This window comes from Neophocaena asiaeorientalis, unplaced genomic scaffold, assembly GCF_003031525.2.
Source record: "Neophocaena asiaeorientalis asiaeorientalis breed wild unplaced genomic scaffold, Neophocaena_asiaeorientalis_V1.1 scaffold226, whole genome shotgun sequence".
Lineage (NCBI taxonomy): Eukaryota > Metazoa > Chordata > Mammalia > Artiodactyla > Phocoenidae > Neophocaena > Neophocaena asiaeorientalis.
The window spans coordinates 12230496-12256987 of record NW_020173037.1 but is presented as its reverse complement, the minus strand read 5'-3'; the positions used below and the strand labels follow the sequence as shown (position 1 = coordinate 12256987).

The window sequence follows — 26492 nt, the reverse complement described above, 5'->3', positions numbered from 1 at the left end:
CAGAGCCTAAGGAACCTGCGAGACAGCATCAAGCAGACCAACATATGCACTGTGGGAGTCCCAGAAAGGAGGGAGGGAGGAAGGGAGGAGGGAGAGAGAGCGAGAGAGAGGAGAGAATATTTGAAGAAATAATGGCTGAAAACTTCCCTAACTTGATGAAAAACATAACTCTAAACATGCAAGAAGCTCAATGAACTCCAAGTAAAATGTACTCAAAGAGACCCACACTGAGACACATTACAATCAAATTTTCAAAAGACAAAGAATCTTGAAAGCAGCAAGAAATAACCCATCACATACAAGGAATCCTTAATAAGATTATCAGCACATTATTCATCAGAAACTTTCAGGTCAGAAGACAGTGAGCCAATATATTCAAAGTGCTAAAGAAAACAACCTGCCAACAAAGAATCCAATATCGACAAAACTGTCCTCCAAAAGTGAGGCAAAAATAAAGACATTGCCAGAGAAACAAAAGCTGAGAGAGTTCATTACACTAGACATGCCCTGCAATAATGCTCAAGGGAGTCCAGCAAGGTAAAATGAAAGAACGCTAGATAGTAATTTGAAGCCACAAGAAGAAATAAAGATCTCAACAAATGTAAAAACAAGGGGAACTACAAAAGCTAGTATTTTTGTAAAAATGGTTAGTAATTCCACTTTCTGTTTTTCTACATGATTTAACAGACTAATACATTTAAAAAGCAATGAGTCTAAAATCTAGTAGTACTGTAACTTTCGTTTGTAACTCCACATTTTATTAAATAATTTAAGTGACTAATGCATTTAAAAGAATTGTTAGTTTATATTTTTGGGTACACAATGTATAAAGATGTAATTTTGTGAGATCAACAACCAAAAAGGTGGGGACAGAGCTATAAAGACACAAAGTTTTATGTATTATTTAGGTTAAACTGGCATAAATCAAATTAGAGTGATATAACTTTAGGATGGTAAATGTAACCACGTGTAAATGTAACCCCATGGTAACCCCACAGAAAATAGCTCTGGAATATACACAAAAGGAAATGAGAAAAGAATTTAGTTTCACTGCAAAAAATCAACTCAACAAAAATAAGACAGGAAGACAGAAAATGAGGAGCAAAAACAGTATAAGACATATAGAAAATAAGTAACAAGATGACAGAGATAAACATTTATGCACCTAATGAAAAACCATCAAAACACAATATATGAAGCAAAAACTGACAACTGAAGAGAGAAATTATTACAGTTCTACAGTAATAATTGTAGACTTCAATATTCTACTCTCAATAATGGATAAAACAACCAAACAAAAGTAAGGAAATAGAGGTCTTAAACAACACAATAGAGAAACTAGGTCTAACAGATATATACAGGACGTTCTACCCAACAACAAGAGCAAGCACATTCTTCTGAAATGCACATGAGACATTTTCCAGGATAAACCATACCTTAGGCCACAAATTAAATTTCAATAGATTTCACAATGGGATAAAGTTAAAGATCAGTAACAAAAAGAAAATTGGAAAATTAACAATAAGCAACGCATTTATGGATCAAACAATAAATCACAAGAGAAATTAGAAAATTCTGAGAGATGAGTGAAAATGACAACACAACATACCAAAACTTATGGGACACAGGAAAAGCAATTCTAAGAGGGAAATTTATAGCTATAAATGCTGACAGAAAAAACAAGAAAAGAAAGATCTCAAATCAACAAGCTAACTTTACAACTTAAGGAACTAGAAAAATAACTAAGCCAAGGCTAGCAGAAAGAAGAAAATAATAAAGATTAGAGCATAAAGAAATGAAATAGAGAATATAATAGAGAAAAAACCAATGAAACCAAAAGCTGGTTCTTTGAAAAGATCAACAAAATTGACAAAGTCTTAGCTAGATGGACTAAGAAAAAAAGAAGACGCAAATAACTAAAATGAGAAATGAAAGCAGGGATGTTACTACCAATTCTACAGAAATGAAAAGGATTATGCAAGTACTATGAACAATTGTATGCCAAAAATTGGATAACCTAGATGAAATGGGAAAATTCCTAGAAACACAAAGCCTACCAACACTAAATCATGAAGAAATAAAAAATCTGGGGCTTCCCTGGTGGAGCAGCAGTCGGGAGTCCGCCTGCCAGTGCAGGGAACACGGGTTCAAGCCCTGGTCTTGGAAGATCCCACATGCCGCGGAGCAGCTAAGCCCGTGTGCCATGGCTGCTGAGCCTGTGCTCTAGAGCCCACAAGCCACGACTACAGAGCCCGTGTGCCACAACTGCTGAGGCCTGCGCGCCTGGAGTCCGTGTTCCGCAACAAGAGAAGCCACCACAATGAGAGGCCTGCGCACCGCAATGAAGAGTGGCCCCTGCTCACTGCAACTAGAGAAAGCCCACGCAGAGCAATGAAGACCCAACGCAGCCAAAAATAAAAATAAATAAATTTATTTTAAAAAAGAAATAAAAACTCTGAATAGACTTATAACTAGGAAGGAAATTGAATCAGTAATCCAAAACCTCCCAACAAAGAAAAGCCTTGGCTCTGATGGCTTCACTGGTGAATTCTATGAAACATTTTAAGAAAAACACCAATCCTTCTCCAACTTTTCCAAACTTTGAAGAGAAACAAACACATTCTTACTCATTCTGTGAGGCCAGCATTACTGTGATACCAAAGCCAGACAAAGACTACAACAAAAGAAAACTATAGACCAATATCCCTTATGAACACTACCAAACCAAATTCAGCAGCATATTAAAAAGATTATACACCATGAATAAGTGAGTTTTATTCCTAGAATACAAGGATGGTCAACATGTAAAAACTGATGAACATAACATACTACATTAACAGAATGAAAGGAAAAAAACACATAATGCAGAAAAAACATTTAACAAAATTCAACAACCTGAATTTTCACAATAAAAACACTCAACTACCTAGTAATAGAAGGAAAATACCTCAACATAATAAAAGCCATATATGAAAAACCCAAAGTGAACATCAGACTTAATGGTGAAAGACTGAAAGCATTTCCTCTAAGGCAAGAATGCTCACTTTCACCACTTCTGTTCAACATCACACTGGAAGTTCTAGCCAGAAATATTTGGCAGGAAAAAGAAATAAAAGGCATCCAAAATGGAAAGAAAGAAGTAAAATTATCTTTGTTTGCAGATGATATGATCTTATATGTAGAAACTCTAAAGATTACACACACACACACACAAATGTTAGAACCAATAAGTGAATCCAGCAAAGTATCAGGATACAAAGTCAACAAATATCAGTTGTGTGTCTATACACAAAAAATGAACAACCTGAAAAGGAAATTTTTTTAAAATTCCATTTTCGGTAGCACCAAAAAGAATGAAACACCTAGGAACTAACCAAAGAGGTGAAAGATTTATTCACTGAAAACTACAAAACACCGTTGAAAAATTTTAAAGAAGACATAAATGAAAACATATCCCCTCTTCAGGGACTGGAAGACTTAATATTGTTTAAGATGTCAATAATACCCAAAGTGATCTACAGATTCAATGCAAGCCTTATCTAAATCCCAATGGGTTTGGGGGTTTTTTTGTTTGTTTTTTTGCAGAAATAGAAAAATGTATCCTAAAATTCATAAGGAATCTCAAGAGATCCAAATATCCAAAACAATTTTGAAAAAGAAGAACAAAGCTAGAGGACTTGTACTTCCTGATTACTACAAAGCTATAGTAATCAAAACAGCATGGTACTGGCATAAAGACAGAGATATAAACCAGTGGAATAAAACAGAAAGTGTAGAAATAAACCTGACATATACAGTCAAATGATTTTTGACATGGATGTCAAGACCATTCAATGGGGAAAGGACAGTCTTTTCAACAAATGAGGCTGGGAAAGCTGGATATCCACATGCAAAGAATGAAGTCGGACCCTTATTTAACACCATATACACAGATTAACTCAAAATGGATCAAAGACCCTAATGTAAGGTCTAAAACTGTAAAACTCTTACAAGAAAACACAGAGCAAAAGCTTCACAGTACTGGATTTGGCAATGATTTCTTAGAAATGACATCATTGACACAGGCAGCAAAATTAAAAATAGGCAAATTATAGTTCATGAAAATTTTTTAAATTTGTGCTATCAACAGAATAAAAAGACAATACAGAGAATGGGAAAAAATATTTGCAAGTCATATATCTGATAAGGGATTGATATCCAGAATATATAGAGAACTCTTAAACCTCAAGTGGGCAAAGAACTTGAAAATATTTGCAAATCATACACCCGATAGGGGTCTACAACTTAACAAGAAAACAACCTGATTAAAAAATGGGCAAAGGACTTGAATACACATTTCTTCAAAGAAGATATACAAATGGCCAATAAGCACATGAAAAGATGCTCAACATCACTAATCATTAGGGAAATGCATATCAAAACCACAATGACATACCACATCATGCCCATTAGGATGGCTACTATCAAAAATACAGATAATAACAAGTGTTAGCGAGGATGTGGAGTTATTGGAACTCTTGTGCACTGTTGGTTGGAATGTAAAATGGTAAAGCCACTGTGGAAAACAATATAGCAGTTACTCAGAAAATTAGAAGTAGAAATACCATAAGACCCAGCAATTCTGCTTCTGTATATATACCAAAAAGAATTGAAAACACAGTCTCGAAGAGATATTTGTACACCATGTTCACAGCAGCATTATTCACAATAGCTAAAACATGGATGCAACCCAAATGTCCACAGATGGGTGAATGGTAAGCAAAATCTGGTAAATACATACAATGGAATATTATTCAATCATAAAAAGGAAGGAAATTCTGACTTATGCTACAATAAGGATGAACCTTGAGCACATTATGCTAAGTGAAATAAACTCAGTCACAAAAATAAAATATTATTCTACTTATATGAGGTTCTTAGAGTCATCAAAATCATAGAGGCAAAAGAGAATGGTGGTTACCTGGGCCAGGGGGCAGGAGGGAGAATGGAGAATTATTGTTTAACAGGGATAGAATTTCAGTTTTGCAAGGTGAAAAGAGTACTGGACATAGATTGTGGCAATGGTTGTATAATATTATAAATGTACTTAGTAAAACTGAACTGTACACTTATAAAATGGTTAAGACGGTAAATTTTATATTTTACCACAATAAAAAAATTGGAAAATAAAAGAGTTAAGAACCAAGACTAACCAAGGTGGAGCGATATTATTATGCTGTACTAATTTAGACAGGGTTGACCTGGGGATAGATACATAAATCAATAGAAGAGAAATGAACCATGCATATATGCTGGGATAATTGGTTCTCCGTAAGAAAAAAATAAAATTAAGTCTCTATCTCACTTCTTATACATTAATCAATTCTAGATTAAGACCAAAATGTGCAAAGCAAAACTTTATTATATTTAGAAGAAAATATAGGTCTTTCTCTTAAAATTAGGATAGGGAAGGAGTTACTTAATAAGCTACAAAAAGCTTAAAACATGAGCAAAAAATTTCTTGATACATTTTACTATATTAAAAAATACGGCTTCCACTTTTTATAAGATGCCATTAAAAACAAACTGAAAAATCAAGGAGAAAAGACAAGCTACAGCCTGGAAATAGATATTTGCTACTATAAAATCAATAAAATATTAGTATCTGATAGAAATACACACGTATCTAAAAATTATTTATAGAAACAGAACCCAAAAGGAAAAATAGGCAAAATATAAGAAACTACAATTAACAGAAAAGGAATTCCACATGGTCAATAACAGGAAAAGACTCTCATCGAATGGCAAATTCAAATACATTTTTGTTTCATTTTTATAAATAAAAATCTCTAAGAAAAGAAAAACAATGAGATATATCACACCCATCAGATTGGCAAAAAGTTAAAAACTGCAAATATCAAGGTTGACAGTGGTGTAAACCACATTGTAGAGCAACAGAAACTCTCTTAACTGCCAGTGGTAAAATTCTTTGGAGAACAATTTGGCAATATACAGTAACGCTGAAAATATCAGGAACAGCCATCCTTAGTTTTAAACCTTAAAGAAGCTCTTGCACATGTGCTAAAGATGTTGTATATACAAGAACCATAAAAGCAACACTGCAAAAGCAAAGAATTAAAACACAAAAAAATCTATCATCAGAAGAAATACATTTCTTACAATAGGATTTTATACAACAGTGCATATTTCCTAGAGCTAATACACATCAACTCTGATGATTCTCACAACCAAAATATTTTTAAAAAAGAAAGTTGGAATCAAAATAATACCATTTATGACTGTAAAAATGTAAAAAATGATACCATGTATTGTTTAGATACATACATATCTATAGCAAAAGTATAAAGACATGAATAGGGATGTCTAAATTTAGAATAAACCCTAAATTTGAGAATGGAGCAAGAGAAAGATATAGAGGGGTTCAAATGTATTTGTAATGTCTTATATTTTCAGCTGACCTATGGATTCATGGGTGTGGTGTTATTCTTTATCATGAAATATTTTTAAGGTAAGATTAAGAAAAGCTACTTATACTTAACTAGAAACTTTGTTCAGAATATTATTTTGTCATGTTTGAAATTTCATCTGTAAACAATAAGCTTAAATTTTTATTATAAAAATAATGAATTTATGGAAATTTCAAAAATCTATGAAGATTTCATAATTTTATTCTGTAGATTATATCTTGCATTCTGAAGAGCCTAAGGATACATTCTATATCTTAAAATACTTTATTGTGGGTATTTTATATAATATAGCCTGGGTAATTATATGCCAATGAGTGAGAACACAAATTTATCTTTCACTGAATTCATTTTTTCCTCCTAAGCATTTATTTCACATCCAGAATACCACACAAATTTAGGTGTTTGGTTGGTGAAATTCCAGATACATTGGAGTAAAAATGCTTAATTTTAAACTGTATTTTTGGTTACATATTGAATAAGAGAATATAAAGCACAATTGGGGAAACTGGGATATTTATCACTTAAATAGCTATACTTTCTGGATGATTGAAAACAATGGGTTATCTCAAACTTATGGACCACATATGGATATCTTACATAAAGCAATATTTTATTAATAGCATGTTTTCCTTATTCAACAGCCTTAATATATTTCAGGTGAAATAATGAAGTTATCTGTGAACAAAACAATTGTAGCATAATGACAGCAAACGTTTATTGACCTATATACCAGGTACTCTGTACATGATTATCTCATGTAATCCTCACAATATCCCTTGCAAGTAGGTACCATTATCCTACTTTTATAAGAACCTGAGGTAACATGCCCAAGATTGCCTAACCAGTGAGCAGTGGAGCCAAAATTTGAACCCAGGCAGTCTGGGTTGAGAAACACTGCATTATGTTGCCTCTTTCTGGATTACAGTTGTAGTAACATAAAATGTCAAGGCCAGCTCCATTTTTAAGTATTTTCACCACTGTCCTGTGAATATGCTCAAGGTTTGCATACCATGTGTTCTGACTTGGGAGACTAATAAATATGATCACTTGGTCTCATTTTCAACTGTCACTAAGTTGAGTGGTTTGAGACAGATCTCTGGGCCTTAGTTTCTTTATGTGAGAACACTAAATGATACTGAGATCATTTTCAACTCAAAGAGAGAAAAATAATCCTTTAAGAGATGCCCACAATAACAAGTCAACACTAGGGAGAGGAAAAGATTTAAAAGTAAAAGTGAATGTGTATAGTGATTTAATCAATTTTGGTGTTTTAAATATTTTTATGAAAATAATTAAGGCTATAAACTTAGAAAAAACCTAAATATCCCTAAAAATGTCTATGAACTAGTTTATCAAACAGTTTTATGTAAGAAAATTACAGAATGAGTCAAAATAATTTTTCCTAGGGCTTCCCTGGTGGCGCAGTGGTTGGGAGTCCGCCTACCGATGCAGGGGACACGGGTTCGTGCCCCGGTCCGGGAAGATCCCACATGCCGCAGAGCGGCTGGGCCCGTGAGCCATGGCCACTAAGCCTGAGCGTCTGGAGCCTGTGCTCCGCAACGGGAGAGGCCACAACAGTGAGAGGCCCGCGTACCGCAAAAAAAAAAAAAGAAAAAAATAATAATAATTTTTTTTCCTAAATTGCTATGTACATAATACTCCTTTTTTTCTTTAATTTTTAGAAAGTTGGGCATAAAAAAATACCTAAACCTGCTTCTTAACATGGTACCAGAAGAGAGCTATTGCCAAGAGTTTGATTTATAGAGAAATCATGGTTCGACTGACCTTGGATCTAATTGCCAAAAAGAGCAATCTTAAACCCCGAAAAGAAGAAACCACTTTACAATACCTGAAGAAAATAACTCATATAAATTTTTCAGCCAAAAATATAGATGCAATTGTAAGAACTGTGAAATTATTTCCTATTTTTATATAATTAACAATGTAAAGTTTAGAAACTGGTATCAGGGCATACTTTCTTTTTAACTATATTTTGATTAGTCAGCTTTATATTATGTTTTTATTTTAGTTTCCTGCTTGTGATGTTAAACTTTAAAAATTAAGCCTCTATAAAATACACCATTGTAATTGTTAAATATATGTGTTAAATACATATGTTCCCCTAAAATTCTTTATCGTGTAGCAAACTAGCTTTAGAAGTATATGCTGGAATAATTTCAAAGATAATTAGTTTTGGATAATTCCAAAGCCTTGGAATATGAATTTTTAACATATCAAAATATTAAGAATTATATGTAAGTACCATATTTCAAAACATGAACAGTGACATCTTTTTTGCACATAATTTGACTGGTTATATAAATGTAGGTTATACCATATCAGTTATATCAGACAAGATTATGTTAACTTGGATATATACTCTGTGCTAAGCTAATTTTCTCTGTGCTAAGCTAGTTTTTGGCTATAATTTGGGAAATTTTAAAGGCAACAATAACCCTTTTAGGCCATTTGTATTGGTATCCATTGTCTACAATAAAATGCTAAAGACTACAGATAAGCAAAATTTTCTTGGAAGCATAAGCTACATGAGGGCAGGGATCATGTCTTTTTTTTTTCACATCACTCTAAATCCCCTATCCAGTACAGTGCCCGACTCATATTAAGTGCTTTAGTAAATATTTACTGAACGAATGAATGAATGAAAAAAACACAAAAGCTCCAGGCAAAATTGTCAATTAAGACAGTCAGGGTCTTTTTTTTTTGCAGAGACCTTCTTCAGCCCCCATTCTATATTCCTTTCCAGTTTCCAGGTGAGCCTTTTCCCTAACTGCCCAAACCTCATATTTCCTTTTTATTGCCCAGAGAACTCTGCCTCATCATACCACCACAGACAGCTTTCTCCAGAGAGCTTCCATTTAATGTACTTTTGGCTCCTCACAATCAGTGCTCCTTCAATGTAGAGGACCTCTGTTAGGAGGAAAGCAAACTGGTTAAAATAATTCAACCAGTTCCTAAGATGTGGCTGTATTTTAAAAATCTTGTTGACTTAATGAAAGCTGAGATATTTTTGAGCAGAATTTCACTTTACCTCTTGCCTACTTACTCTAGACTAACTCTACCACCACACAAGAAATGACAGACTTTTTAAAATACCTTTATTTTCTTACCTCAAAAGTAAGTGGTGTTCATTTAAAAAACACATATAAATACATATAAAATAAATATAAAAAGAAAGAAATTGACTTGTAATCCGTCCGTGCAGAGAAAACCACTGTTAACATTTAGGTGATGTCCTTTCAGTCTTTTTTCTAGGCATGTATTCACATAATTTTACAATAATGGGTCATGTTGAATATACTGTTTTCATTTTATTATGGGATCTACAAGATATTACTAAAGAAATTAAAGGATAATTAATGGTTATAAGGTATTCCCTTCAATAGCATTATCATAGTTTCTCTATTAATCCATTGTTCTTGAATATCTAGATGACTTCCAGTGGTTTTTCAGTATTATAAACCACAACAGTTTATTTCCAATCCTACAGAAAGATTAAGCCCTGATTCATAATGTTGAAGCAATTATTTGTTAGATACTTCAACTTCCACAGGAGCCTAATTGCTTCCAAGGAAAACTGCTTGCCCTGAGAAAATCTTTCCTAACAAACACAATTTTATTGATAAGGTTACAGAATACTAAAACCTAGAACTAATTTTGTAATCATTCTAGTCTCGTTTTGACTGTGCTAAGAACAGAGGAATTATATTCTTTTATATTAACCTTAACGAAATGTGTAGAATGATTAAGTGAAAAACTTTCTTAAAAACACAAGTTTTCAGGAGAAATTATCACCTGTTTTTATTTTTCTTTTAGGAAGACCTCTCTCTTTGCAAAAATCTTAGCGTTTTATATTTGTATGATAACTGTATTAGTCAAATCACTAACCTGAATTATGCCACAAATCTGACCCACTTATACCTACAAAACAATTGTATTTCATGTATAGAGAACCTCGGGTCATTAAAGAAACTGGAAAAACTGTAAGTGCTTCTATTTCTAAGTAATGCAATTGTCATCATTACAGTAATATTTTTGCATGCATGCATTTCCTTTATCTGCCTCATTTTTATTCTTTTGCAGTATTATTAGTACTAAATAGACTGTTATACATGTAATACTTGACAATTTGTGTTTTATTAACCCTGATAACTTCTTTTGAAGGAGGGTGAGTTGTCTTAAGGGCTTATAGGGATACATACCTGAAACCTGCTTATTTAGGCTCAACTGGTGAAAAAAGTTTCCACGGAACCCAAATGAGTTCTGTGCCTTTTAGAATCACACATCTCAAAAAGGCAGGGTCATAGAACTGATAATGTTGATATAGATTTGATTGTAAAAGGCATTTACTGCCTATGTTGATTTTAATTAAACAATGAGGCCCAGTGGATCCAGTTTCCCCAGATTGGAAGAACGATCAGTGATTCTCAAAAAGCAGGCCAGGGGCCTCAGAATGGGGAAAATAAGTGGGGTGGGAGACGCTTATTAAAAATTCAGATTGCTATACAAAACAGATCAGCAACAAGGCTTTACTGTATAACACAGGGAATTATATTCAATATCTTATAATAACCCATAATGGAAAAATAATCTGAAAAAAATATATATAACGGAATCACTTTGCTGTACACCTGAAACTAAAACTATTGTAAATCAACTGTATGTCAATTAAAAAATGCAGATTGCTGGGTTCCAACCTAGGTAACCAAATCAGAATCTATGGAGGTTAAGCTCAGAAATCTTCATTTTTAAACCTATGACCCAGGTGATTCTATGCACTTCAACACAACAGGAGCCCTGGTAGACAGGACTATTTCTCTCACGTCAAAAAAATAAATATTTCTCAGACTTAATTAAGTGTAAAAATCAAATAAATAAACTTTTCATTGATTCAATATAAAGAGAACATTCTGCACGTACAGTTGACCCGTGACCAACATAGGTTTGAACTGTGCAGATCCACTTACACATGGATTTTTTTCAATAGTAAATAATACAGGACTACACGAGCCATGATCCACAGTGGGTGGAATCTGCAAATGCAAAGTAACCAGAGATAGAGTCCCCACTATAAGTTTTACGCAGATTTTCCACTGCATGGAGGTCAGCGCACCTAACCACACACACCCCAACAATGTTCAATGGTCAACTGTATAATTTTCACATAGCTCCATGATTTCGTTATTATGTTTTTATCACTTCTAGACCATGATGCTCTCAGAATGTCTATTTTTAAATGGTTTACGGGGGATGGTGGTGGTGGTGTGATGAACTGGGAGATTGGGATTGACATGTATACACTGAGGTGTATAAAATGGATGACTAATAAGAACCTGCTGTATAAAAAAATAAATTTAAAAAAATGGTTTATATTTTGCAGATATCTGGGAGGCAACTACATTGCTGTCATAGAAGGCTTAGAAGGCTTAGAAAGACTAAGAGAGCTTCATGTTGAGAGTCAGAGGCTTCCCCTTGGAGAAAAGCTCCTGTTTGATCCAAGAACTCTTCATTCTCTGGCAGTAAGGCCAAATTTGAGTATTCTGACAAAGAATATAGTGATCAATGCTTATAATGAAAAAAGGAAGGTATATCTGGATGTTGTAATACTCTGCATGTTTATATGGCCAGTTGAGAATCTGAGAGCTAAAACTAATTTTTCCTAAATAATTTCTCAGAGACTCAGCAGCTATAAAATGGGAATAATAATTCCTGCCCCTAGGGTAACTGGAAGGATCAAAAGAAGGATGCGAAAAGGCTATATAAAGTATGAAGTTCTAATACAGATGTTAACTCATTCCTATTTTGACCTTGGTGTGATGATGACTCAAAATTTTAGGAAAAAAGCCTCAGGAAAGAGGAAAGCACAGTTATTTGGAAAAATTTAAACAACCTAGAGAATCATTATAATGATAAGTCATTTTCTCCCTGGATTCTGATTTGATTGTAGGTTGCATTACGTACAGCTCTGCCTCATCCAAAGCAGGTAGAACTGGGAACAGAGATAAGAGATTCCAGCTGTCACCCGACAACCGGTCAAATCACATAGAGGTGTCACAATGAGTTGAGAAGCAGGGAGCCAGAGGGTGCCAATCCTCAAAATGAGATTTGATAGGATATGCTACTTCCAATTCTGGAGCAAGGGATGTAAATGGAACAGATTTCGTTGGTTTTACTTTAGAGGGCCCAAAAACAGAGGGCAATAGAAGGTTTTTTTAACAAAATTTATAACAATTGAGGGGTAGTGCTATAAATTGAAAAAGAAAGGAGTGATCTGATTTCTGTCCTACCCTCCCTACTATCCCATAGAAACAACTGTGTCTCAGCTCAACCTCAGCTGAACCAAGCAGACTCATGCCACTGTGGAGATGGATAGTTTTATTACAGATTATGACCGAAAACGTTTTTGCTTGCTCATTTTTGCAGATTCAAGCAGATTCTGAAATTCTAAATATAAGGTATACTTTTTAAGCTGTACAGCAGGTCTTAAAAAGTATCAGGAAGTATCTTCTCTAAAGGTTAGCCATGTGTGGACACCTGGGTGGGTAGTCTCCATCTTGGTAGAGAATCCCAGGCCTTAGATTTTAAGATGGCTCTGATTTAGTATTGCTCTATTGTATATTTATGTCCTCATTAACGGCTGATGTTGAACTTCTTATTAATTAGATAATTATTATTTTAACTGGTTTCTGAACATATGGATTACCAAGAGAAAACTATATGGAGAGATAGACATAAAAATCAGATATTCTTTTAATTCTTGGTCATGTTTCCTATTTAGAAAAATAAAGATAAAAACTATTTCTCCCAGGGACTTCCCTGGCGGTCCAGTGGTTAGACGCCACGCTTCCAATGCATGGTACGCGGGTTCGAGCCCTGGTTGGGAACTAAGATCCCACATGCCACACAGTGTGGCCAAAAAACCCCCCAAACAAACAAACAAAAAAAAATTATTTCTCCCTAATCTTAGTGATATTTAACACAAAATGATAATTTGCTTGAACTGAAATAAGCATTTTTTCTATATTGTGTTATCATTTGCTTATTGGGATATCTTTTTTCTCTCTTTGCTTCTTTCTTGGCTTCTTTCTATAAATTTCTCTTATATCTTGGAAGAGAAAAATTGGACTTACGAAGGAACTTTAGACAAAAATAGTAAGTTACATTACAATTACTATATAGCTCTAAAAATTCCATCTGAAAAAAAGTATGACATAAAAACAAAATCTCCAAGGATTTTTATTTTCTTGCCTAAAGAGCAAAACAGCCTGAACTGATAAATTTTTAATTTTTCACAGATTAGGATTTCTGGTTTCTATGTATAGTATTTAATTAGACTATTTTATTAACCCTAATTTAGTTACCTTTCTTACAGAAATCCCTCTCTATATTGAATATCAGCAATAATAATATTGATGATGTAAGAGACTTAGAAATACTGGAGAATCTTAATCAGCTCATAGCAGTTGACAACCAACTTCTGCATGTGAAGGTAAGGTAAAGGAAAAATTCTTTAATATTTACATGAAATTGTGATTGAAAAATACTTATTTTGCTAAATAACTATAAAACGTATTACTTTTAAAACGACTCTGAATTTGTCCTAAAACCAGTTTATGAATCTTTACTTCTTAATGCATTTATTTGCATAATTCTGTGTCTTACAGACACATAATTCTGTGTCTGGTCTTCTCTTCCATACCCCAATGCCTCCATCCCTCACCAACAGAAAAATGTTTCTCTGAGAAGGAAGTATATACTTTTTCCACTCTATATTATTTTTCTATCAAATGTTTCCCTCTGGAGACTAGATTTCTTGCCCCTTAACTCTGCTCTCCCAGCGAATGAGTTTCTAGTAACTGTGACTAGACTTGAACTCTCTCCCGGCTGCTCCTCCTTGGGGAACACCTGGATCTTTCATTTATTCTAATTTGCACTAGCTATATTCATGTCATGTTATGCCATATCATGCCATATTCATTCCATTACTCATTCATTCAAACATGTATTGGGCACCCACACATTTGCCAGGCACTATACTACTCCATGTATTGAAAGAACAGAGGAAGAAAGAGTAGAGTCCCAGAGATTAAAAAAAACCCATGGTCAGCAAGTGATAAGACTACAACGTGATTCTGTTTTCATAAGTATTGTGGTATCACTAACTTAGCCTGGGGCTAGGGAAGGCTTCCTGGAAACAGTCATCTGTGAGCTGAACCATTGCCAAAACCTCATAGTTTCTGGTTTGGCAATGGGGTGGGCTATCATATAATTTCTTTCTTTTTTTTTAAAATAAAATAATTTATTTATTTATTATTGGCTGTGCTGGGTCTTCGTTGCTGCGTATGGGCTCTTCTCTAGTTGCAGCGAGCGGGGGCTACTCTTCATTGCGGTGTGCAGTCTTCTCATTGTGGTGGCTTCTCTTGTTGCAGAGCACGGGCTCTAGGTGCACAGGCTTCAGTAATTGTGGCACGCGGGCTCAGTAGTTGCAGTGCACAGGCTTAGTTGCTCCATGGCACATGGAATCTTCCTGGACCAGGGCTCGAACCTGTGTCCCCTGCATTGGCAGGCAGATTCTTAACCACTGCGCCATCAGGGAAGCCCTGTGACATAATTTCTTTACATAGGACCACAGAAGGAAGAATAGGCTTCTTTCTCCCATAAACAGAGCTCTTATTTCAAAACCACTTTCAGACGGCTATCATCTGACCCTAAAAAAGTTACCCCTGGTCTTGTTTACAAATTCAGGACTATTACCTGGCTCATCTCATAACTACTGTAAGCAGTAGATAATTATGAAAAGAAATATTATTCTACTACAAATGAATTCCCCCAAATATTCAAAATGCCATTAAACAATCATGGTAGATATTTAAAATAAAAAGAAATAAGGAAGCATGACTCAATTAGTCATTTCAACTTACAACATGAAGGAATTAAGAAGTTCACGGGATAAATTCTGCATTCAAAATATTTTAAATTTTAGACTGCTCTTCTATGCTTTTTCACTGGGCATTTTGTATTCATCAGAATTATTTAATGTTCCTATGATTTCACAGTATTTGTATCCATACTGTGATAGATGGGTAGTCTTATATAAGATACTGTATACTATATATATGATTCTATTCAAAGTGACAGAGCCTGGAGTTCAGGTATTTGATTAAGTAGAGAGGACCTGGGATGTGCACAGTGTTCAACATTAACCCCATGGGAAATGGGAACAGAGTGGCTAAAGACAGCAGCTCACCTTTCCTGGGGAGAGAATGGTGGAGAAATCCAGTCTCCCAAATCTGCAAGATAAGTATTTTCCCTAAATGTTTTTGAAGGCCAGGTTCTAAGCACAATGCTTGGCAAATGTTCAGTAATGAGTGCGGAATATATGAATACATCTTGAAAGATCTGGTTAGTTGTTAATTATCATAATTACCAAGATTCAATGTAGTTATTGTCATTGCTTTTAAAGTCTTATTCTATTATGCTTTAAACTCTGAATAGAAGAGGAGAGTTTAACAGGACAAAAATGCTAGCCTATAAATACTCCCAAAGGAAGTTCTTCTGAATGACATTAAAACCAAGCTATTTTGCCTACAATGATTCTCTAAGGCCAAGTTAACGTGAGATTAGAAAGGAAGGTATAGGGGCCATGGTCATGAAGTTGACTATATTCTAAGTGCAACAGAAAATCACTGGAAAGATTATATTTTTTAAAGATTTCCCTATCAGCTATGTGAAGAATGGGTTACAAGAATGACAGCAAAGAGATCAGTTGGGAGACTACAGCAAAGATTAAGAGAAGATGGCTGCTTGGAGATAAAAAGGAGTGGATGGATTGAAGGCATATTTAGATGGCACTCATGGAATCTGCTGATTAGTAGGATGTGTAGGAATAAAGAAAACAAGAATCAAGGTTTTTGTGTGAGGAACTAAGGAGACAGTGGTAGCCTTTACAAGTTGGGGGATACAAGGGAAGGAATAAAAGAATTCCTTCTATTGAGAAGCCTATTTGATATTGAAATGCACATGTAAAGTAGGCATCTGGAGTTCAAAGGAAAAGCAAGATTGGAAAGTTTGGGAGTCAACAGCATTTAAATGATATTTAGAGTCTTGGGACAGGGTGACAGACAAAGATAAAGAATAAATGAGGCCACTCCAATATTTAGAGATCATTTAGATGAGAAGGCACTAGTAGGAGTCAATGATGTAGGAGAAGACAAGAGAAAAAGGAGGTTTAAGGAAGAGGGAATGGCCACTTGACTTGAATGCTGTTGAGTGGCTGACATGAGGGCAGATAAGAGGTTAATAGAAATGCACTGAATCTGGCAATAGTGAGATTAGGTCTGGTCAACTGTGTTTTTTGCATATTTCAGAACAGAGTATTTAACAGGTGTTTGCATTGTTTTTTCTTGTAACCAAAGCCCCACATACCTGTTAGAAACTTCTTTCCATGTTATGGATTGAGAAATTTCAGGCTTTTCATGAAATACTTCCCCATACCTGAAATTTCAGTATATAAACTAAAGGACAAGAGAAGGGAAAATTAAAAGGCTAAAACACCTTAAAAACAAAGTTAGAGGGGACACGTTTAATTTGTTAAGAAGTTGAACCAGAGAGGCTGTGGCTCAAAAATCACAGCTCTGTGTCTATTAAATAAATCATATTAAATAAATCTATTAAATAAATCATATTTATAAGTAAAAACATTGCCACAAAGAAAACTCCAAGCCCAGATGGCTCCATTGCTGTATTCTATCATATACTTAAAAAGGAAATTATATCAAAATTACAAAAACTACTTCAGAAAAATAGATAAGCAGGGAATACTTCTCAACTCCTGTTATCAGGCTAGCATCACCCTATCCCCAACACTATTGCAAGAAAACTACAATGAATAAAATAAATAAAAGCAATATCCCTCATGAACATAGATTCACAAGTCCCTACCAAAATATTATCAAATAAAAGCCAGCAATATAGGACTTCCCTGGTGGCGCAGTGGTGAAGAATCCAGCTGCCAATGCAGGGGACACAGGTTCGAGCCCTGGTCTGGGAAGATCCCACATGCTGCGGAGCAACTAAGCCCATGCACCACAACTACTGAGCCTGAGGTCTAGAGCCCACGAGCCACAACCACTGAGCCCACGAGCCACAACTACTGAGCCTGCCTGCCACAACTACTGAAGCCCGCGCGCCAGGAGCCCGTGCTCTGCAACAAGAGAAGTCACTGCAATGAGAAGCCCGCGCACCGTAAGGAAGAGTAGCCCCCACTCACCGCAACTAGAGAAAGCCCACGCGCAGCAACAAAGACCCAATGCAGCCAAAAATAAATTAAGTTTTAAAAAAAGTCCAGCAATATATAAAAAGATTATCCATAATGACCAAGTGAGATTTATCCCAGAAATCAAAGATTGGTTTGACGTTCAAAAAATCAACGTGATGGGGACTTCCCTGGTGGCACAGTGGATAAGACTTCATGCTCCCAATGCAGTGAGCCTGGGTTCGATCCCTGGTCAGGGAACTAGATCCCACATGCATGCCGCAACTAAGAGTTTGCATGCCACAACTAGGGAGCCCACCTGCCATAACTAAGGAGTCCACATACTGCAACTAAGGAGCCCGCCTGCCTCAACTAAGACCTGGTGCAACCAAATAAATAAATAAATATTTTAAAAAATCAATGTGATGCACCAAAAAAATTAAAGGAGAAATATTCTATGATCATCTCAATAGATGCACAAAATGCATTTTCAAAAGTTCAACAAATTATAAATAGAAGGGAACTTAACCTGATAATTGGCATTCATGTAAAATCAACAAAAATATCATACTTGATGATTAAAGACTGGATTCTTTCCCCCTCAAGACAGGGAGTAAAGCAAGGATGTTTACTCTGCTCTCTAGAAGGCTTAGCCAGTGCAATAGGCAAGAAAATGAAACAACACTCAGTTTGGAATGGAAGAAGTAAAACTATCTTTATCTGCTGACTACATGATAGGATATATATTTTAAATCACAAATCTACAAAAAGCTATTAGAACTTACAAATTTAGTAATGTCATAGGATACAAGGTCAATATGCAAAAAATCAATTCTCACATACTAGCAATGAACAACTGGAAAATGATATTTTTTAAAAATACCATTTACAATTTATGTCAAGAAAGATTAAATACTCAGTAATAAATTTACCAAAATACATGCAAGAGCTATAGAATAAAAACTATAAAATACTGGGAGAAATTAAAGAAGACCTAAATAAATGAAGAGAAATAACATTTTCATGGATTGGAAGACTATATTATTAAGGTGCTAATTCTTTCCAAATTAATGTATACATTCAACATAATCCCAGTCAAAATCCCAGCAGATTTTTTTTTAATTGACAAGCTGATTCTAAAATTTACATGATAATGCAAAGGACCTAAAATACCAAAACAATATTGGTAAAAAGAATTAATGTTGGAGAACTTACACTACCTGATTTCATGACTTTAACATTATAATAATCAAGACAGTGTGGTATTGGCATAGGATGGATACAGAGATCAAGGAAACAAATTAAAGACTTTATAAATAAATCTATACCTATGTTCAACTGATTTTTTTTTACAGAGGTTCTAAGATAATTCAATGAGGGAAGGATAATCTTTTCAACAAATGCTGGTAGAACAACTGGACATCCAAATAGTGAGCCTTCACCCTTCATACTATATACAAAAACTTACTCAAAATATAACATATCCAAATTTAGTTGCTAAAAAATAAAAGTTGTAGAAAAAAAACATACATTTGAGTTCTTTAAAAGAACACAAAAAACATGACCTATAAAAAATTGATAAACTGGACTTCATCAAAATTTAAAACCTGCTTTTTGAAAAACATTATTAATGAAACAGTGAACCACAGAGAGAAAATATTAGCTATCATGTACCTGACAAACAATTTTTATCCAAAATATATTTTTAAAAACTCTTACAACTCTATGGTAAGAAGACAAGCAACACATTAAAAATGGGCTAAAGATTTCAACAAAAACTTACAAGAGACCATATACTAATGGTCAATAAACAATAAAAAGATACTCAGTATCATTATTCATCAGGGAAATACAAATTAAAACAAAGATGTGATACCACTACAGACCCACTAGAATGGCTAAAAATAAAAAGACTGGCAGTATCAATTTTGGATGAGGATGTGGGGCAACTGGAACCCTCATTCATTGCTGAGGAAAATGTAAAATGGTACAACCTTTTTGGGAAACAGTTTAACAGTTTCTTATAGAGTTAAAAATGCACTTACAAAAAAAAAAATGCACTTACCATATGACTCAGCAATCCCATTCTTAGGTATTTACCCAAGTGAAATGAAAACCTATGTTCACACAAATACCTGTATGCAAATATTTATAGTAACTTTATTTGTAATTTTGGAAACAACCAAATCTTCCTCAAATGGGAATGGAGAAACAAACTGTGTTCCATACAATGGGATATCACTCAGCAATAAAAAAGAATAAACTACTGATGCACACAACAACACGGATAAAAATCCGATTATACTGAGTGAAATAAGCCATACAAAAAAAAGAGTACATGCAGTATGACCCCATTTATATGAAACTCTTGAAAAGTAAAAACAAATGTATATAGTAACAGCAGATCAATGGCTGCCTGATGGGAATGGTAAGAGGCTGACTGGAAAGGGCCATAAGTGAATCTTTTGGGATGATGAAAATGTTTTTTTTTTTTTAATTAATTAATTAATTAATTTTTATTTGGGGCTGTGTTGGGTCTTCATTGCTGTGCGTGGGCTTTCTCTAGTTGTGGCAAGTGGGGGCTACTCTTCGTTGCAGTGCGTGGACTTCTCATTGTCATGGCTTCTCTTGTTGCAGAGCAGGGGCTCTAGGCACGCAGGCTCAGTAGTTGTGGCTCGCGGGTTCTAGAGCTCAGGCTCAGTAGTTGTGGTGCAAGGGCTTAGTTGCTCCGCAGAATGTGGGTTCTTCCCAGGCCAGGGCTCGAACCCGTGTCCCCTGCATTGGCCGGTGGATTCTTAACCCCTGCACCACCAGGGAAGCCCGAAAATGTTCTTTCTTGATTATGGTGGTCATTGTATAGATGTACATGGTTTGGTCATTTAAATAAATGTATTCTGTCATATGTAAATTATAATTCAATAGTTAATTTTAATATTAGAAAAATTCTCCAGAACCAAAGGACATGAGTTTCCAGATTGAAACAGTCTCCCAAATGCCAGCACAGTGGATGAAAACTGACTCACACCCAGGTCTATCCTTAAAAGTTTTTAGAACACCAGGAGTAAAGAGTTCCTAAAGGCTTCTACAGAGGAAAAGAGGATCATAATGCAAAGAATCAGAAATCAAAATGGAATCAGAATCATCAGACTTTTCAATCTGGAAGATAGTAGAATAATGTCTTCAAATTTTTGAGTTAAAAATATTCTCTATCTAGAATTATATATTCAGTCAATTTTTCAAGCAATTATGGAGGTATGAAACATTTTAAAAATGCAAGGTTTCAAAAAATGTATGTCCCACATACGTTTTTTAGGCAGCTCTTGGAAAATGTGTTCCACCTAAACAGGGGAGGAAAATAGGAAAAGGGAAGACATGGGATCTAGGAAACAGAAGAAAGGTTAAGGAAATTCCCAGAAAGAATCTGAAGGGAATTTGAAGTGAAGGAATGTCCTAGGAAAACATCTACTAGGAAAACAGGTTGCCTCAGGCTGAACTGGTGATAAATACATAGAAAACTAAGCAAATAAATAACCAACCAATTTTTAACTCTAGGGAAAATAAGAAACAACCATAGTGCATTATGTGGTTTAGCTCTGAACAATACTTAAGTGATCTTAGTAATATGGTCAATGGATATTAATCTTATTAATTTAAGTATAACTCTGTTGACAGGATGGAGGAAGGGAAGAGTCGTAGGGGTTGGAGTAATACTTATGAAAACTAAATCATCATCTTCCATAGTAGGAATTCAGTAAATACCTAAGATTTAAAAATCAATAAACAGCAGTTGTTATTTAGCAATGTGGAAGTAAGTGTGCATAGAAATAGCTGAAGTGGGACTTCCCTGGCGGTCCAGTGTAAAGAATACGCCTTGCAATGCAGGGAACGTGGGTTCGATCCCTGGTTGGGGAACTAAGATCCCACATTCCATGGGGCAACTAAGCATGCCCACCACAACTACTGAGCTCGCGCACCTTAACTAGAGACCCGACCCTGCATGCCGCAAACCACAGATCCCATGGGCTCTGGAACCCGCACGCCACAACTACAGAGCCCACACGCCCTGTAGCCTGCATGCCACAACTAGAGAAGAGAAAAAGCGCACGCCATGACTAGAGAGAAGCCCACGTGCCGCAACGAAAGATCCCGCATGCCTCAAGGAAGATCCCGCCTGCTGCTGCTAAGACCTGATGCAGCCAAAAATAAATAAAAATAAATAAAATGTATGTTTTTTTTAAAAAAAAAGAAAGAAAGAAACAGCTGAAGAAGTTGAATGTGGTTTTGTTTTAAGCCCAAAGGTACTCTTTACTTTTTGTTATAAACCCTATGGTCTTATTTGATTCTTTAACTGTGTTGATTGTATTGCTTTGATTAAAAAAAAACATAATTTAAAAAACAGTGAATGGCTGGTAAGGAACAAATGGTTAATATCATTGTTATTGTATATCACCATATCCCCCATTAGACTGAGAGCCTTTAAGAGCAAGGAATTTTTGTTGATTTCAGGATTCCCTAGAGCTCAGCCCAGTGCCTGGCACATAGTAGACACCTACTACATGTTTATAAAATGAATGAATACAAGAACAATTTAAAATATTCAACTATCTGGGGAAGGAATGCAAACCATTTAGCAAGTTCCAGAGGCTGGGATAAGCCAAAAGTTGCTTTTCCCTCCCATAGAGAAAAGATATTCAGGGAGTGAGGATGAAATCTGAAGTTCTTTTACTTCCAGCAAGAAGACACAAGCAATTAAAAATGCCTAGACACAGCTTCTTGGAAGCCTGAATATAGACTTGCCTAGGGGTCATCGGAAATGTGCTTTTGTGGTCCATTTTAAATCATCCTCTGAAGGCTTAGTCAAAGGACATGAATGTTAGCATCAGAATATTAACTTATTTCTCTGTATTTATTCCTGGGATCAATGTCTCCATTTTTTGGATTTAAATTTTCCATTCTTTATACTCATTGATTGAAGTTGCCCAAAAGCTGCTGACATCAAACCCTGTGCCATGGGAGAGAAAGCTCAATGTGCCATACATAAAGTCGCTGACATCCATCCTAACTAAGAGTCTTCAACAACAGACAGCTTTGTGCCATGGGGAAAAAGAAGTGGACGTCATTAGAGAATTCTAACAAAACCACTATAATTACCAGAGGTTTTTAGCACTTAGACCAGCTGCCTTTAAATGGCCATTGTAGGTTCCTCATATGCATCTACAGAAAATACATGAAAGAAGAAAAAAATGAAAAAAATAATGATCACTTAGGATGGTTGCATAAGGACCTGGAAGAAGCTGGGCCAAGTGGCTTCTGTCCTTCCTGCTGTTTGGGATTTCATTTCCTTCCCTCTCACTTCTACAGACTCACAGCTGCCAAGGACTCCTTCCCCCAAGATCCTCTAACCCTGCCATCATCTCTCCTATTCCCTAGTCCAAAGTCCAGGGCAGAGACTTGGGGTGGGGGAGGAGAAGGTGAGAATGGCAGAGGAGTAGAGGAAAAAAATAGAAGGTAAATCCTGTCTTTCCTCTCTTTCTCTATGTCTGCAGCACCTCTAATCAGCAAATTTTTCAAAACAGTTCCATATAATTTCTTGTTTAAAATTCTTATCCTGCTTCTAAACCATTCAATCATGCATGCATTCATTATTTCTTCTTCTTCATTCATTCAAAACACCTACCATGTGGCAGCACTTGCTAGACAATGGGGGAGACAATAGTGAGCAAAAAACAGATACAGGGCTTCCCTGGTGGCGCAGTGGTTGAGAGTCCACCTGCCAATGCAGGGGACATGGGTGCGTGTACCGGTCCAGGAAGATCCCACATGCCGCGGGGCGGCTGGGCCCGTGAGCCATGGCCGCTGAGCCTGCGCGTCCGGAGCCTGTGATCCGCAACGGGAGAGGCCACAACAGTGAGAGGCCTGCGTACCGCAACAACAACAAAAAAAAAAACCAGATACAGTCCATGGACTCAAAGAGCTCTTGGCATTGAGAGGAAGAGAAACGTTAAGCACGTAATTACCCCAAAACAAAAGTAAAATTGCATCCGTGGCAAGTGCAACAAAGGAGAAGTATGTTGCTCTGAAAGCCTGTAACTGGGGGATTTGCCTTAGGGAGCCCAGTGAAGGCTTCCCTTAGGAAGGTATTGCTGAGCTGACCTCTGAGAGAACAGAAGGGCTTACCAGGTAAAGAGAATAACATGTGCAAAGGCCCTGGGGCAGGTAAGAGTATGACAAAGATGAGGAAAGAGAAACAGAGACAGTAAAGATGAAGCATAGTGCAAATAGAGGCTGGTGGGCAGATGAGCTACATAGGCCATGATAGAGAGTTTTGTCTTTATCCAAGAACAGTAGGGAGCCACTGAAGGTGTTTAAGCCCGGGGTGATGTAATTATAGATTAGCATTTTAAAAAGATCAGTGTGGAGAATAGACTGAAAGAGGCCAGGCTGGTTAGGAAGTGAGAGATGGTGGAAACTTGAACAGGTAAAAATGAAGTGAGCCGACAGACTGGAAATCTGTTTAGGAAGTAAAGTGGACAAGACTTGATGGTGAGTTGGATATAGGGAGTGTGGAAGAGGGAGAGGTCAAGAATGGTTCCATAGCTTTGCCTTGAACAACGGAAAATAGGGAACTCAAGAGTCAGGTTTAGGGGAGAGAGAGATCATGAGTTTTGGTCATATAGAATCTGAGGTGTCTTTGAACTGTTCTAGAGAAAATATCAGTAAGACAATTGGTTATATGACGCCAGAGCTCAGTGGACAGAAGAATGTGGGAGTCTTCAGCATATTGGTTAAGTGGCCACTGAAACTGTCATCATGGATGAGATTGTCTAGATAGGAGAGGAGACAGTGTACGATAAAATGCTCAATGTGGCTTCCCACAAAATCTGGTTCTTCCTCTCACATACAGATGACCCTTCCTTCCTTGGTGTAATAGATGTTTTACTATTTCCATCAATTTGGCCATACTTTTTCTGTAAAGGGTCTGCTTATAAATGGAGAAGGTGGTGGGTTACAGGAGAAAAAAGTTTTTCTAACCATGACTTTACATTCTTCTGTGGTCCATGGAAGAAAAACACTGTTTGAAAGGAATAAGTGTAGATTATAGAAAAGGATGCAAGAGAACTGATGGTCTGCTGCAGGGACACCTACTTCTGTCCCCAAAGGGTGCTCCACTGCTGGGGAAACATGGTGGTAAATTACAGGGAGGTTTTATTGCACTATCACTGCACAGATATTCTTTGGGCTTTTTCTTGACTAAATATTTTTATGGGCTGATTCAGGCAACAGTCCACCAGGCATAGCACTGTTTTTTTTTTTTTTTTTAACAAGATGTGTTCTCCATTCTCAAAAGCAACTTTTAGGAAGCATCCTGTTTATATACTGGGGATTTCTAGGGCCAGAGGTTTGTTATTTGTGGGTCAAAGATTCATGCAGGATCCAGGGAGCCTGCAAGAAAAGTCATAAAGGGTGTGGTCAATAGGGTAAGTTGCTCCAAAGAATGAGACTAAGAAAGTCCGGGGAGTTCCCTTGTGCTCCAGTGGTTAAAACTCCACACTCCCAAAGCAGGGGGTGCTGGGTCGATATCTGGTCAAGGAACTAAGATCCCACATGCAGTGTGGTGCGGCCAAAAAAAAAAAGAGTCAGAAATTGACAATGTGTAGCTCAATGATAATGTTAGCAGTGCCTGACCAAAAGCACCAGGCTGCAGGAGTGCCCAGTGACTGAGGAAGCAGAGGCAGTGACCTAGACTCTTATAACTCCAAATGTGGTCCTAGAACCAGCAGCATCAGCATCAGAAATGCAGAGTCTCAGCTTCTGCCCCAGACCTAATAAAATCAAAACCTGCATTTAAACAAGATCTCTAGGTGATTTGTAAGGACATAAAAGTTTGAGAAGAACTGGTCTGGACTCAAGAAGTGTAGTGATGGTATGTAAGAGGATAAAAGCCAGAGGTGAGGGATAGACTGGAAATGGAAATGCAAGAGAAAGATGATCCCTAGAGGAGGAGGCCTGTGGAGAGGGGAAGGGATAGAGAGAACTGATTAATTTGGGAAAAGAGGTGGGACTTTTCCTTTGTTAATAAAAATCGGAAAGAAGAATGGAAGAGGAAGTGTGAGACCAAAGGCAGATAACTGAGAAAACTGTGCTTGATGACTCAGCTCTCCCCAATAAAACTGGTGGCAAAACCAATCACTGAGGAGGAAAAAAAAAGGTTGTAAGTCAAATACTTCATACTTTAGAAACTCCCTTCTTTAACTCTACGGCTCTAGTTTCAATGATATTTATTTTTGATTAACATTTCTTTCCTTTTTTTTCTGTAACTCCTTTAAATAAGCATGCAGCAATGTATTAAAATATTAAATTCTTTAATAACTATAATAAAACTTGGAGTTCTACAAGTAGCTTGATGAGCCATGAACTTTTCTAGGGCCAACATTATATATCTTGCTGACACTATTAGGTCAAATATCATGGTTGCAAAAATGTATAAAAACTTAAAAGAAAAAAATTTTAATCTTTACCTATAGTTTTTATTTCTGCAAAGTTTGCTAAATCAATAAAATGATCTGAAAAGTTCATCTCACAGTCATATGTATCAGTGATTTACTTCATTGGTTTTCTGATGACCATTTATCATGAGGTAAAGCATCTTAGAATGAATGGTGGAAATCAAAAATTTGACATGCTTGCCTCTTAAATAAACTAAATATTTGATTTATAAGACACAAATGAACAAACCACTACAGCCTGTCATG

General features: G+C 36.1%; 1 protein-coding gene across 1 annotated transcript in view; it reads left to right on the top strand.

The window, feature by feature from the left end:
• Positions 1-26492, top strand: part of PPP1R42 (protein phosphatase 1 regulatory subunit 42) — a 48872-nt gene that overhangs the window by 3332 nt on the left and 19048 nt on the right. Inside the window, exons 2-5 of the mRNA XM_024742657.1 lie at positions 8150-8367; positions 10302-10468; positions 11866-12004; positions 13858-13974. Of these exons, the coding sequence (XP_024598425.1) occupies positions 8239-8367; positions 10302-10468; positions 11866-12004; positions 13858-13974 (552 nt within the window). The 5' untranslated portion in view covers positions 8150-8238. The remainder of the gene's footprint in view (positions 1-8149; positions 8368-10301; positions 10469-11865; positions 12005-13857; positions 13975-26492) is intronic.